Raw genomic sequence first — 16160 nt, 5'->3', positions numbered from 1 at the left:
CTGATTCGGCGGTTTGATCTATAATTTATCAGACGTTAATAAAACTCATTCATTTAGTAGCACCTTAGGATGGCATAACCTTAAAAATGAAGGGCAAGGTTCAGAGAAGGAAAGACTTACAGTGGGAAGAAGGGGGAACAAGCACACCTAGAGAGCTCAGTAAAACCGAAAGTTGTACGCTGTGTTCGAGAAGGGTGAATCGCTTCTTACTATTCGAAGTTAAAAAAGGAACAACTCAGATGAACAATAAAAGAAAGGTGGAGGCTCATGTATTAGCAAACGGACAAATAACCGTGATTATATAGAATTTTTTCCTGTCCTCAGAAAAACTCCAAGGAGATCACGTGGTCATGTATTAGGAACGGACAAATGGAAATTAGCTAACCACATTGAACCAATAATTTCTAAACCAGGGCTTAAGATAAAGCTTAAGTTTTAGCTTCTGATTTCTGATTTTCATACTAGTTGATGCCATATCAAGCATAAACATGGAATTTAGCTGAGAGACCCACTGAATATTTTCAGGGATACTGCTGATCAGAAGATGTTTACTCTGTATATTAGAACTTAAGAGTTTCCAAGACGGGACATAATTAGCCTCTGCTAATATGTTTTTCTCAATCTTGTTCCAAATAGTACTATATTGGATGGGAAAAAAGTTTATGGCATGGATTTATGTGTGCGGAAAAGGTTGTATAGGGATATCTGAAGTAGATGGCATTTGATTAATAGTACAAAAAAGAAGATGATCAAAAAGTCCAAAAGTTATTTTCTTGTACCATAACTAATGCAATCTTGCCTGAGAAATTCCGACTCACCCACAATATTATGCATATCAAGAGAATGAGTTATCTCGCATATAAGATAAAAGATCATTGTTATTTTTATGGAATATTTAGTGTGGATAACATCACTAGCAGGAAAGGAAAATCAAATGGTAGTAAGTATTACCAATTGGCATGCATTTTTAGAACATCATGGCATGTTCCAAAACATTTTACCTCGTGCAAAAAGCTTAAATTCCCATTAAAAACAATCTAGATGATTCAATATATTCCCTCTTAGATCGCTATCTGGGGTCGGTCCAAAGGGGGGAAAAATAGGGGGAAAGCATGTTTCACTAGAGAACTAGAAAGCAAAGTCTTTTTTTATTCGGAAAAAGCTCAAATATGCCATCAAACTATCGAAAATGGTTCATTTCGCCATCATTGGGCTTTCGTCGATAGTTTACGCCATCAAATCATATAGGAAATGGGCTCATTTATGTATTCAACTATAAATGACTATTTATCACTAATCAATAGTTTGACTTCATTTATGCATCGCTCATTACCAAAATGACTCATCCATGCCATATTTCATTAAAGAGTGTTTTACAATACCATATATGACACGTGGCTTCCAACTAGATTATGGTTGTAGGTGGGCAGGGTGTATGGGTCGGGTTTTTTCTTAATATGATATTTAAAATTAGGCTGATTTAATTAAACGACGTAGACCTCTAATTGTAGCCCACGTGTCATATCTTGTATTATAAAGCGGGTTAAAGAAAAATGGCATGGATGAGTCATTATGGTAACTAGTGATGCAGTATAAATGGGCCAAACTATTGATGAGCAGATAAATGGTATTTCATATAGTTCGAAGATAAATGAACCATTCTTATAGTTGATGCGGTAATAAATAAAGAAAATAAATAAGCCATTTCCGATAGTTCGATGGTATATTTGAGCCTTTTCCGTTTTTTATTTTTACATGTGAGACACGTTACATAGAATGTGACATGTCCAGTAAGCCTGCAAATGTAGACAAAAAAAGAAGGAAAAAAAATCAAAACCTTTTTCCTTAATTTGTGTCTATGAAAGCGACGACCTTTGCTTCTTTACTTCATATTCGGCCAATTCCGTAAGCTTTTAATATTTGTTTCCTTGTTCCATATCTACTCCCTTTTTTTTAAGTCCACATTGCTTATCCCCAGTCCCCACAAAGCCATTTCTTTTCCCCTTTTTGGATTGGTAGAGATGGGGGACTGAGAGTAAAATTCACCACTTGCATAGTAGCATTGTTAAGAAAGAGATGTCTTGGGAAATCGAAGAGATCGGAGAAGATAGCAAGAGTGAAGTAATTAGCAACAAAGATGGAGGAGTGATCAATGATGTTCATGTAGCAGTTGGCAAAAATGACTTGCATGTTCTTCAATGGGCACTTGATCATGCTATCTCCCCAGGAATTCGCATTTGCCTTGTGCATGTGTTTCCTCCCATTACTTATATTCCTTCACCAGGTAACTTTTATTTGTCAATTTTAGTGTGTGATTTGATGCTTCATCCAAAACAGTAGCAAAGACATAGGAAAATTGTGGTACTCCTACTACATAACATTGCTAGCAAACAGAATAATGTATTCAAGAAAACAGGGGAATGTCAAGTTAGGATAATCAGCATATCAGGCATAATAGAGAGTTCAAGAACATGAATAGTTCTTTAATTTACATGACTGGGATATTTAATATCCTGGTTCAAATTCTTTGCTTTGCCGGCTAGAGGCAGAGACACCTTCAACCGAAGTAGTCATCGCGGAAAAATTCAACCAAATATTTTGTCTGGAAAATAATACTCCATATACAATAGACCAACACTGCTTGAAAAATACTGCTTAGGTGATGATGAGAAGTATATCTTAGAATCCTAGACTCAAACTCGAGTACAAGCCCAATTGTAATAATAGTTCGACACATCTATTTGCGAAGTTCTGCATAAACCATTGTCTGCACCAACCTTATCAACAAAAGATGCCAGGCAATCAAAGAGTGTTAATATCAGCTCTTAAACTTATGGGTATATTTAATTTTGTTTAATCATCCCGTGCCTAAAACTTACTGGCCCGATTAATCAGTTTTCACATGGTAAAAAGCCCACTATGAGGGGTTTTAGTGCTTCTTGCCAAAGGGAATCGAACACAAGACTTGGTAAAAGAACTTTTATGATTCTACCACATCTTGGTGAATGGTGGTAATTGATTAATACGTTTTGTTTCTCTCGAGGTAAGCCAACCAAAAATATGGTGCTTCTGACCTTGTAGTAGCTAACGACAAAACTGAATGCTGCCTACCTTGAAAAGAAATATAGGTTATGTCACAATGCAACTGGTCTTTTATCAATTTAGAGGTTAGTTGATGTAACTAAATTGCTTGCAAATTGCATGCGTCATCTATATTCCAACCATAAAAAATAATTTTCCCTTTATATTTTCCACTGAATGTGGTTCAAATGAACCCTTGCGCCCCCTTCTTACGCTCTTCTGCTGGTCAACTAGTTAACAACTTGAATTTTGTGTTGAAAGTTGGGAAATTATCAAGAAGCCAATTGACCCAACAGCAGGTGCAAGGCTACATAAATGAAGAGAGCAACAGGCGGAAGAATCTCTTGCAAAAATACATCCGCCTATGCAATGATGCCAAAGTAGGTATATTATTTGCAAAATTCCCAATTGCCCAAATTCAGAGAGACAAACTCTTATTGACATTTTGATTACTGGGGGCTGCAGGTACCAGTAGATACTGTACTTGTGGAGAGCAAATCACCAGCCAAAGCATTACTTGATCTAATCTCTGTTGTCAATGTTACCAGCCTCGTTATTGGAACTAAACGATCACTTTCCACCATGTAAACATCGTTCTCTGTTACAACTCAATTTGCTTAATTTGCAAGAACTAACAGTGGTTAATTGAATACCCTTCATCAATGAAAATTATACTGCATATATAGGCCAAAAATACTTTTTGTTGACATTTATTAAATCTTGAAGCGAAATTTTTGATTTCGCCACTGACTGAAAGTTATATTATTTATATTTATTTTCGTTTCAGACGAGTGAGGATGGGACAGGGAGTAGGAGAATATGTTCAAAAGAATGCACCGGATTTCTGTCAGGTTAAGGTTGTTTGTGAAGAAGGCAAAAAGATGAAGAATGGTCAAGTGCTGCAGCTAAAAGGTACGCGGCCGGAAATTGCTAAACAATCTAACAGGAATTTATTTGAATGGATGTGCTTTTCTCCCAAGTTCCATGGAGACGTAGGAAGAAAATAATACGAGAAGAGTTAGCGTACAACAGTACGAGTTTTTAATATTCTAAAGTTGGATCTAAGATTTGAATCTTGTGTATTCCGAATGCCATTAAACTTACTAATTATTTGACCTATTGGGTTCGAACTTAATATTTGTATATATTTAATAAATTTCTTACTTATGCCAAGTACAACTTAATCCGTAGCTAATGGAATACTGTATGTCTGGCCCTGTATAGTGTTACTCCCAATTTTCTAATTTAATGATGTTATGGCTAGTACATAAAATATATTTAGACAGCAAAAATAGGACAGGTTCAAGTTGATCTCTTATCTTAAAATTTTAGATTAAATATTCTGATATTTTGTATGTATAGCTGACTCAATTTTGAATGGAATGCTTCCTACAACTGGTTATTTTATTACAATCTACTAATGAAACTCAATCTTTCATACTTATAAGAGCACATGGCATCCATCTAGAAATATACTGTATAAATATTTACTGGAGCAAAACGTAATGGAGCAGAATCCCTCCCCTTTCTATGGCAGTATTACTATCATTCCATCTTGAGAAACGCCACTCATTTCATTTCGCTCCCTCTACTTCTACTGGTAGTCACTAGTCGTCATTGTTCCTTCGGAATTGTCACAAAAAACGCATAAAGTACATGTAAGTATTGCTTGAAGTTAGCACGTGGTTATATTCTCAAAGAGTTGGATGCCACAAGGCTGCTCTCTACATTTGCCAACACACGACATTTGCAACCACTTTTATTATTTATATCATTTTATGGGTCACGGAATCAAATTCTTTCTAGAATATTACTTAACATTTTCTCACATGGATTCTTATTATGTATTTTCTATTATTATTTCTTTGGTCAAATTAAGATCGAGAATTATTACAGAGCACATAGACCGCCATGCAGCCTCATCAATTTAGGTTGTATGTATTTCAAACAACACGACTGACTGAACGAATTGACATGTGTGCTAGAACTAAATTTAAGTCGTAACCACATTTACAAAAACGTAATATAATGTTAATGATGACACTTCTCACCAAAGAACAAAACACTTTGTAAAGATCTCTTTTGTTATCGTGAATTACATAACGGATCAGAAAGTATTGGGACTATGTGAAAAAATCTAATTTTATCTAGGGACTAGGGTCAAATTTACTCTTCTACTTTCGAAAATAATTTAATATTTAATCTTCCCCTTATACTACTATTCAAGCAGAATTCGCCTTGGGTTAACCTTTGTTCAAATATACCTTTGCTCTAATGGAGTCAAGGATACGATAAAGTATAACTATAAATTTAGCCCTTTTCTCGAAGTATAAGGATTAAATTTCTCTCTTAATTAAAGTTTTTACCTATTAATTTTTCTTTTGTCACTTATTACTTTTAAAATGCTCTGTAAAGTAGTTAAACTTTAACTCTAGATTAAAAAAAGTCAAATTAAAAATTGATCTAATTTTCTTAAAGTAAATTCTAAAATAATTAATAAATTTATTAATCCCATAAAAATTGTCATGAATATGACATCTGCACTTACCTAATGCTTCATCCGCTGATGAAGTTCAATTTAAAGAACACTAACAAATTGTGAAAACATTTCATCCTTTTCCCATTTTTAAAATTATCCAATCAAAGCGGAATCAATAGCACCCCTAAATTGAATTCTATACTGGACTGTAACTCATAAACAAATATACTATTGGTCCAAATAATGATAATCAAATATTAAACAATATTAACCATTTTAAATTCTCCAAGCACATGGAGCCACCCATTATGACCACAAGTACTTAAATTCTAGAACATCGTAGCAGCCAGTCCTTTAACTTCATCACCCAAGAAGCTGCCTTTCAAACCACTCCCCCTAAAGTCAAATGTCTCCCCTATATTTTTCCTCCTCCAAAAAAGACTTTATATTCCACAACTGACTTTTCCATAAACTAAAACTCTTCCCAATCCCTCTGTTTCTATTAACATATATATAACCCCTAAACACTTAGCTCCCTTATATTCATTTCACCGCCTTCTCCGGCCAGCTAAAATTCCCCTAAAACCATTAACCATGATTAGCTTAAAAGCTCAAAATGGGTTCTTTTCTTTTTCCATTAAACTCATCATCTTCTTGGTGTTATCATGTCAGACCATTCAAAATGCGTCAGCACAGTCATCAAATGAACCTGGAACCGAAAATCGTTTCCAATACCCAAGTATCAGTCCAGCAATGGCTATTATCATAGTTGTTCTTATAGCTGCCCTTTTTTTCATTGCTTTCTTCTCAATTTACATACGCAACCGTAACGCCACCACAGGTAGCATCCGTCAAACGTTGTCGATGCGACGTCGTGCAGCTGCTGCTACACGTGGACTCGAAAACTCCGTTATCGAGACTTTTCCCACATTTACTTACGCTGAAGTAAAGGATCATCATATTGGGAAAGGAGCTTTGGAGTGTGCAGTATGTTTGAACGAGTTTGAAGATGATGAAATGTTGCGTTTGATCCCAAAGTGTGATCATGTCTTCCACCCTGAATGTATTGATGCTTGGTTAAAGTCTCATGTGACTTGTCCTGTTTGTCGTGCTGATCTTACTCCTCAACCTGATGAACCTGTACCGGTTCAAGCTCCTCAGGTGAACCATGAAGGTCAAGAACAAGAAAGTACACAGAATTTACCGCAAAATAACGAAGTTTCAATACAAATAGAGCAAGAAGAGAGCTCAGTTAGACCGGAAGTTAAGCGAAATTTGAGTTTCACCGGTTCAAACCGGCCACCAAGATCTTTTTCTATAAAGGGACCAAAGGTGTTAAGCAAATTCAGGTCACATTCGACAGGTCATTCATTGGTAGTACCAGGTGAGAATTTAGACCGTTACACTCTACGATTACCTGAGAATGTTAGAAAAGAGGTAATGAACCGGGCTTTACTAAACCGGACAAAGAGTTGTGCTGTTACACTACCAAGACATGGTAGTTCTACAAGAGGGAGATCATTTAGACGAGTTGACCGGTTCGATCAAGAAGCAAAGTCAGACCGGTGGGTTTTCAAGATTGCACCACCATTCTTTACAAGGGGTTCATCAATGAAATCACCAAAAGTAAGAGCTGATAATGAAGAGGGGTCCACATCACACAGTGTGAAAATGGGAGTAAGAATGCCGTCTTTCAAATGCTTGGAACCGAAAGGTGATGAACCCGGTTTGTTAGCAAATGACTCGGCTCGATCTCCGGTTTAAAGAATTAAACCCGGTTTGGTTGATTGCTGACTAGGCTAACGGTTTCAATGAAAGTGTTTAATTGCGCGGCGAAGAAAACTTTATGTGCGCCGGCAAATGAGGAGAACGCGTGGTCCATTTGATTTGGCCAAACTTTGAAACTTCCGCTATTGACTTTATTGCAAAGTATAATAATGCCAAAAGTTGAAATTCAAGGGGCTATCGATTTCTAGTGAATTCTTTGAAATGTTGATTGATTAATTATTTAAGTACAAATAATTTTCAACTTTTGGGTTTTTTTTGGGGGTGAGATGGTATTCAATAGTTTGTGTGTTTATCTAGTTGGACAATGATGTACTACCCCTCGAAAACACCTTTAATGATGTAAATTATATTTTTTGTTCTTGTTTGATAGAGTTGTGATACTTTTCCTCTTATTTTGATTTTTTTATTGGTTGATCTTTTATATGCATGTAGTTCTATTTTACCACTTTTGCACATGCGTGTTTGGATTTGAGAATGGATACTTGGGGCGCACACACCGGAATATATGTGTATTTAGTGCTCCACTATATGGAATTATGGTCGGTATTAATTTACACAAGGATGCGTCATAGATGTTTGATAATATACCTGAAATAAAATACAATATATCGATATAGGGTTATTTAAATTCTAAAATTTCTCATCAACTTTCTTATAAAGTTAAAAAGACGTACAATATAAGATTAAGGAATTCAAGACACTCATGAGATTAGCACATTCATAACGGTATCATTTTATATCTTCGATTGGCATTCTTTGTTGTGATATTTTTCTCTTTTGCTCCACTAGCAATTTTCTTTTGGATTTTTTGTGTTAATGAGAATTCGGATGCCTTCGCAACCTGTTGGTTCTTTTATCCCCGAGGCAACAAATAGTAATAATGATTAATAGCTTGCTCGCCAATATAAGAGTTATTATTATGAAAGCTTACCTCTGTCATGATGTTCAATCAGATGGTGTATTATTTTTCCCAGCCTGGCTTCACAAACTATTACGACTTCTTCTTTCTCTTCTTGAATGGGAATTATTTATTGTATTAATGAATAGTTCGGCATGATAATTTTTGCACTACCACAGACAGTGGCGGAGCCACACTATGCCGAGAGTGTTCATCCGAACCCTTTCACCGGAAAAAAAATACTATCTTTACTAGGTTAAAATTATTTTTTATGTATATATAGTAGATGTTGAACCCCTTAGTTTCTTCGTGTGTTTACTTTTTTATATTTTGAACTCTCTAGCGGAAATGCCGCTCATCATTGACCCATGAACATGACGAACAAATCTTAGGCGAAATCTTCCTTTTTCTTCTTCGTGAATATACGAAAAAACTGAGCTTTTTTGTTTAAGTTTACCAAGAAAACCACAAATCACAAATGAATTAACAAACAAAAGCTTTGTAAGAGAATGTTTTCCTTGAATAATTTGTTCCCTTGAATGGGTTGATATACATGATTTACAACATAATTGTAGGCTACAAATTAGGAACTAATTTGACTAAATATTTCTAACATATGCTATCCTAAAATAGAAGATTACAAAATATATTTTACTAAATAATTACATAATCTAACACACCCGCGTCGAAAGCTGGAGGTTTACGAACGGTTAGACTGTCGCGAAAATCATCAAATAGTACGCGCGGAAGACCTTTGGTGAAGATGTCAGCAATCTGATAACGGGACGGAACATGTAGGACACGAACTTCGCCACGTCTAACCTTTTCACGAACAAGTGAATGTCCGTTTCGATATGCTTGGTACGTTGATGTTGTGCGATTTCGGACAAGTAAATGGCACTCACATTATCACAATAGACCAAAGTTGCTTGACGAATAGGACAATTGAGTTCAAAACGGAGTTACGAATCCAACAAGACTCGGAGACAACATTAGCAACCCTCCGTATTTGCTTCAAACACTTGACTTAGATAAGTAGGTTGGTGCTTGGAAGACCAAGAAATCAAGTTATCCCAAAGATAGACACAATAACCCGATGTGGAACGTCGAGTGTCGGACATCCTCCCCAATCGGCATACGTATATGATAGTAGTGAGCGAGAGAGGATTTGTATAAATGTGTGCCAAAGTCAATCGTACCTCGAATGTAACGCAAAATGCGTTTTAATGCTTCCGTATCTTTGGACTTTGGGGTCGTGCAAACAAGCAAACTTGTTGGACGGCGTATCATATGTCGGCCGAGTGAATGTCAAGTAAAGCACACACGCCGTACGACGATACTTCGTAGGATCCTCGTACGGGCGCTTGAAGAAGCGGCGAGTTTGCCTTTTGAGTCGGCGGGTGGGGCAAGGCTTACGGTGACATGCCCTGTCTAAGAATATCCTCTGCGCAAGAACCCGAGACATAAAGAGACTATTGTTGTCCGTGAGACGACAATCCCAAAAAATAGCTCAACGGACCCAAGTCTTTCATTGCAAATTCCGTAGCCTAACTTGGACATGATACCGAGTCAAGAGAGTACGAAGATGCGGTTAGAATAATATCATCCACATATAACAAAATATAAGCAATATCTTTTCCACGACAAAAGTGAAGAGAGAGTTGTCGGATGTACTATGCGAGAAACCAATGGTTGCCACATATTCGGAAAACGGCGATACCAAGCCGTGGTGCACTTGAACCATAAAGAGACTTACGCAAGAGATAAACATGATCGGGACGCATTTGGATCCGGAATCCCAAAGGTTGATACATATAGACGGTCTCCATTCAAATTGCCGTAAGAAAGCATTATTTACATCAAGCTGGTGAATGAGCCAAGAGCGAGATAAAGCAATAATAAGAACCACACGGATAGTTGCGGCTTGACCACGGATGACCGTCTCGTCTAATCAACACCTTCCGTTGAGACACCTTGCCATCGCACACAAGACGGCTTTATGCCTCTCAAAAGAACCATGATTTCTTTTTATGCCAAAAAAAATCCATAAAGACCGAGATAATATTAGCATTTGGAGGACGAGGGACCAACTCCCAAGTCTTACTATCAATAAGAGCATTATATTCATCTTGCATAGCATTTTTCCAATTCGGGTCATTAAGGGCACCAACGGGATTCCGAGGAATGGGGGAGATGGAATTGGTGGTGACACTTAAGGCTTGATTATGGTACTTTGAGTTCGGCTTAAAAATCCCATGTTGACTACGTGTAGTCATGCGATGAACGGGTGGGGGGCTGGCAGGGAGGGGGCTGCTGCCGTGGTGGGGCAGCGTGGGAGAGGGAAGGGCTGGCAGCGGGGGGACTGCCGTGGGTGCAGTGGAGGTGGACTGCTGGGCAGTCGACGATGAAGGAGAGGAGGTGGGGGAGATCGGGTGGTGGGTTGCACGAGAGGGAGGGGGCTGCATTGGGGAGCAGTGGCCTGGTCATGCAACAATTGGATTCTCAATGGGGAATTATCATCATCCAAAAAATCATATGATGTAGGAGATGGAGTATTTAGTTGTGAAAATGGAAAGGAATTTTCATCAAACCACACATGCCGGGCTATGATTATTTTTCGGCTCGATAAGTCATAGCATTTGTACCCCCGATGGTTGGAAGGGTATCTAGGAAGACACATAGGTGGACCTAGGTGCGGCTTATGAATTTGTGTGGAGGGAAAGAGAGGAAAGCATAGACAGCCAAAGACTCGGAGATGATAGTAGAATGGATTCTTTTGATAAAGAATGTGAGTGGATGTCTTATATGCTAAGAGTTTAGTAGGGAGAATATTGTGTAGGTACGTTGCCGTGGCCAAGGCGTGATGCCAATAGGAGGGGCATAGATGCATGGGCGAAGTGTACGAACAATATTATTGATCGATTTAATTTTCCGTTCCGCCTTACCATTTTGGGGGGAAGTGTGGGGACAAGAAAAGCGGAAAAGCATCCCGTTTTGTTCACAAAATTTATGAAAAGGACCATTATCAAATTCACGCCCGTTGTCACATTGAAAAGTTTTGATTTCTTTTTCAAACTGAGTGCGAATGAAAATCTGGAACGACAAGAAGATATTATAAACCTGGGACTTTGTTTTGATGGGAAAAGTCCAAAGAAAATTTGTGTAATCGTCAAGAAATAAAACATAATATCTGTGACTTGAAGAGCTAAGAACAGGTGCAGTCCATACATCACTGTGAACAATGTCAAAGGGCATAGTAGTAGTTGAAAGAGAGTCATAAAAAGGCAATTTAATTAATTTCCCCAGAGGGCAAGAATGACAAACATTGTTTCGAGCCTTATTACATTCAATCAAATTACTACTACGTAAAGAACTAAGAATAACATCCCCTGGATGACCTAAACGGGAGTGCCAGATATGAGGAGAGATGACACTAAAAGCAGATGGTGCGAAAGACGAGATGGCTCGAAAATTTTTGAAGAATGGATAAAGATCACCCGAACTCTCACATCTCATGAGTTTGCTCCCCGTCCGTAAATCCTTCACATAAAAACCAAAGGGATCAAATTCAACAGAAACCATATTATCGGTAGTAAATTTACAACGCTCAAATAAGGTTTTTGATGAGTTTGGGTATGTAAGACATTTTTCGGTTTTTTAAAGAGGATTTACTTGAAGGGAAGCATGACCGTAACCACAGTGGAATCATGCTACCATTACCAACAATAATGCCATTATTTTTGCTCAATTGATAATAAGACGCAGAGAAGTACCTTGGGAGTTGGTCATATGAGATGTGGCTCGGTGTCCATGTACCAATTCTTGTCATCGGGCGGATTCAACGACATTGTGTGCTTAGCTTGATCAATATACGTAGGCGCATACCCGTGTGATGACGAGGTCGACGAGCCCGAGTAAGCGATGGAGACGAGGACCAAGAACTCCTGCTTTGCGAGGAGCCGGACGCGGCCCCGCTTCCGGCCTACGGGGGCTTCGGCCACCCGGCCGTGGGGTAGGGCACGGTGGGGTGGCCCACTACTGCGACCCCCAAGTCGGCCCGCGATGGATAATACCACGACGGGGGCGGTGAGTCCCACTGCTGGCAACTAGCTGTCAGGCCCCTTGTGCGGTGATGCGGGCCACCCCCGCCCATTGCTTTGTCTGTTGCCCCGGCTGCGGTTGTTGCGGTTGCGCCAGCTGCGACCACGATTATTTTTCTTTCCACGATTGCGAAGTTCCCGATTGTTGAAGTTATTTTCGAAATTATTGGGTTGTCCGTTGCACGAGAAATTGCGAGGATGAACATTATGGGAAACAAGAGCGACGGGCGGCGGCGTCGTGAATGGCGTCCTCGGCGTGGCTATCTTCCTCAAGCTCAAGCATCGACGGACAACGTCAAAAGACGGGAGAGGAGTACGGTCTTGCACCGTCGTGCGAAAAGTTTTATATTCCTCGAGGCAACCCTCGCGAAGGCGAAGCACAAGTCGTTCGTCGAAAACTTTGTGACCAACGTTGGCAAGGTTGTCGCCAGAACTTTCGGCCTGGTGCGGTATGCTTTCACATTCGGAAAATCCACCAATTTGGTGTTGGTGAACTTTGCATCAAAGCGAGAGTCTGCTCGATTTATTGTCACGAAAAAAGATGAACAAGGCGGTCCCTGCCTCACGGTGTCCTCGATGAATGATCGTGTTGAGAAGATCATTCGATATCGTACCATATATCCGTTCTTCGAACAATGTCATCTGCCGTTCCCATAGGGCCTTAGCAGCAAGTTTTTCGGCTGCAGTTGCCGGTGGTGGCACGGTGGGGGAGGCAGGAGGTAGGATGTGGTCGATCACCAAGTTTGCACGACAATGGAGCTTGAAGAGGTAGCCCGATTGTTATTGTATTGGCTTCCTTCGTAGTCAAGCACAATAGGAATGCATGATTTGATATTGGTGACGGTAGTCGCAGGATGCAACTTGGAGGTGTCAGCCATGGAGAAGAGGAGGGAGAATAGCCGAAGGAGAGGAAAACGAAAAGAGGGGGGGGGGGTCGGTGGCCAAGGGGTGGGTCGGCGGCTAAGGGGTAGGGTTTTAGGATGCTAGGGTTTTGAGGAGAACCTACTCTGATACCATGTAAGAGAATGTTTTCCTTGAATAATCTGTTCCCTTGAATGGGTTGGTATACATGATTTACAACATAATTGTAGGCTACAAATTAGGAACTAATTTGACTAAATATTTCTAACATATGCTATCCTAAAATAGAAGATTACAAAATATATTTTACTAAATAATTACATAATCTAACAAGATTAATAGAATATTACTACATGATAAATGTGACAAATAAAGCTTAAGGAAATAAAATTGAAAGATATCTTATGTATGCCGGGGCGAAAGTGGGAAAATAAAGCGTTAATATGCAACCATTAAAGTATAGCTTTTTTATATATAATGATGAAGTTATAATTTTGTAGAGAAAGAGAATTCAAAGGCTTGATAAATTTAATTTGAATGGATCCGACAGTCATCTCTAGAGTAGAATAGTTTAGAGATTTAGAATTAAATAAAGACTTTTTTGTTTTCAGAAATTCAGTTGAGAAACAAAGGAGAGTAGGACCAAGAGATGTTTCTGTAGATACGAAAATTTTATGCAATTTATAAGTCGATTTTCTGGGAACAAATATCACAGACAAGAGACGTTTTTGTAGATACGAAAATTTTATGCAATTTACAAGTCGATTTTCTGGGAACAAATATCACAGACAACTTAAACAATAAAATAGATGGACGAATTGATGCGGTGCCAAAATCTGTTGATAATTCGAAAGTGTATGAAACAGTAAAAAGAAAATGAGAATATTTTTAAGGAGCGGTACGAGTCCAAAGCTAAAAGCTGCCAGAGAAGATGAAGAGTGATGAGAAATTGTCATTGGTATATTGACTTTTAAAGAGAACAAAATAAATCGGTAGCAACTCTTGCAGAGAAACTTCAAAGTAGGCTTGTTGAGAAGTTGTTAGAAGTAGGCCTGCTAAGAAGTTGGCATTTGCGACAACACTTCGCACTCCATGAAGTACATAAAAGTTCGTCCCACCATATATTATAAAATTTCGGCTCTGATACAATAGTTATTACAACCTAAATGCATGACACATATTTTCGCTTTGGAAAATGTTCAATTAAACAAATATCTTTCTTATAAAATAAAAATTTCTAAGAAAAAACAATACAAATATATTAAAAAAATTGAGATAGCTTTGCCGAAAAATTAACCAAAATTCTTTCTCTTTTTGGTATTGTCAATATGTACAACTCGAGAAGAAACGAAGGAATCTGAATAAAACTCTTGGGGAAGTGTGGTGACAGGGCCCCAAGCAAGTTTTTTTTAGGAATCTGGACCCCAAGTTTTAATTATTAGGTGATAGGGATTTAGGATCAAGGCTAATTAAGTGGAGATAAGTTATGTTATTGGGGAGTCAAAATAAGCCCCCAAGTTTAAAAAAATACATTTTCGTCCAAAGATTTAATAAATAAAAACTATTCCAAGCTTTCAAACCAGCCCCCAAGTTTTAAAAATACCCTTTTGATCTAAGAAATAATAAAATAAACAAAAATAAAAATCTAAAAATATATCTTTTACCTTATAAAAAAAAAGAAATATAAAATTATATTCCCATCCATTCATTCCCACATTTTTTTCCTCCTACAACTGAAATTTACTCCATTGATAGTCATTCTTGGAGTTGTGAGCTTCAACCTTGAAAAATTGATTTTATGAAGGAGTGATTTATTTCAAGTGGGTGTTATTGGGTTTTGTTGGGGATCTTTTAAGGAGTCTAAATCTCAAATTTAAGGGAATTTGGAGAAAATTAAAGATGGTATTGCATAAAATTTCAGATTTGAGCTTGAGGTAAAAGATGAACATTTCAGATTTGAACTTGAGGTTGAAGATGAGCATTTCAGATTTATAACCAATCTATATATAGACAAGACAACGTCTATGCATAGACCATTGAACTATTATAGTAGAATGGGGTCCTCAAAAGAGCTATGTCACCACACTTGCATACTCTGCTAATAAGTCGGCTACATGTTATTAGAATCTACAACCTAACACTAGCTTTTGTAACCAAAAAAGATTTTTTTTTAAATAAGTGAACTAATTTTAGATTATAAAACTTATATTTGCAACTAAACAATATGTTATCACCATGAAATTAGTGAAACAACACTAGAATAATCTAAAATAATGATAATTAATGACTAATGTTAATAACCTATTGAGGAAAAGTTATGATGATCATAGCTATATGTAACAACTTGGAATTGGTGACATAACTATATGTGAACATCGCATATTTTTTTAGCCATGTTGCAAATGGTTACTATACTAAATATGATCCATATCGATTATTGAAATTTATGACATAATTACATGTGATCAATGTGAAATGTTCTTGTCTTTATTGCAATAAGCGAAATAATTATGTGACTAACTAGTAATGTTTACATTAATAGCGAATGATTTGTATAACTTCATCTTTTTTAATCAAAATAGATTTTTTTTAATAAGAAGTGAACTAATTTTAGATTATAAATATATTTGTAACTAAACAATATGTTATCACCATGAAATTAGTAAAACAACACTACAATAATCTAAAATAATGATAATTAATGAGTAACGTTAATAATGTGTTGAAGAAAAAGTTATGATGATCATAGCTATATGTAACAATTTGGAATTGGTGACATAACTATATTTGAACATCATATATTTTTTTAGTCATGTTGCAAATGGTTACTATACTACATATGATCTATACTGAAATTAATGACATAATTACAGGCGATCAATATGAAATGTTCTTGTCTTTATTGCAATAGGTGAAATAATTAGAACAACTTGTAATGTTTAGATTAATAGCG

The 16160-nt window shown here is 37.4% G+C and overlaps 2 protein-coding genes across 2 annotated transcripts; both read left to right on the top strand.

The window, feature by feature from the left end:
- Positions 1-1919: 1919 nt before the first annotated feature.
- Positions 1920-4285, top strand: LOC132055980 (U-box domain-containing protein 52-like). Its single transcript, XM_059448017.1, has 4 exons — positions 1920-2284; positions 3343-3461; positions 3547-3665; positions 3869-4285. Exons 1-4 carry the CDS (start codon positions 2077-2079, stop codon positions 4086-4088), a joined length of 666 nt encoding a protein of 221 aa, XP_059304000.1. The 5' UTR covers positions 1920-2076; the 3' UTR covers positions 4089-4285.
- Positions 4286-6020: 1735 nt separating this feature from the next.
- On the top strand, positions 6021-7740 carry LOC132055979 (E3 ubiquitin-protein ligase ATL6-like). Its single transcript, XM_059448016.1, has one exon. The coding sequence runs from the start codon at positions 6155-6157 to the stop codon at positions 7322-7324; it is 1170 nt and encodes a 389-aa protein (XP_059303999.1). The 5' UTR covers positions 6021-6154; the 3' UTR covers positions 7325-7740.
- Positions 7741-16160: the final 8420 nt, after the last annotated feature.

The sequence above is a fragment of the Lycium ferocissimum genome, chromosome 5 (genome assembly GCF_029784015.1).
Source record: "Lycium ferocissimum isolate CSIRO_LF1 chromosome 5, AGI_CSIRO_Lferr_CH_V1, whole genome shotgun sequence".
NCBI lineage: Eukaryota > Viridiplantae > Streptophyta > Magnoliopsida > Solanales > Solanaceae > Lycium > Lycium ferocissimum.
The sequence above is the reverse complement of the archived record's forward strand: the minus strand, read 5'-3'. Positions and strand labels throughout refer to the sequence as shown.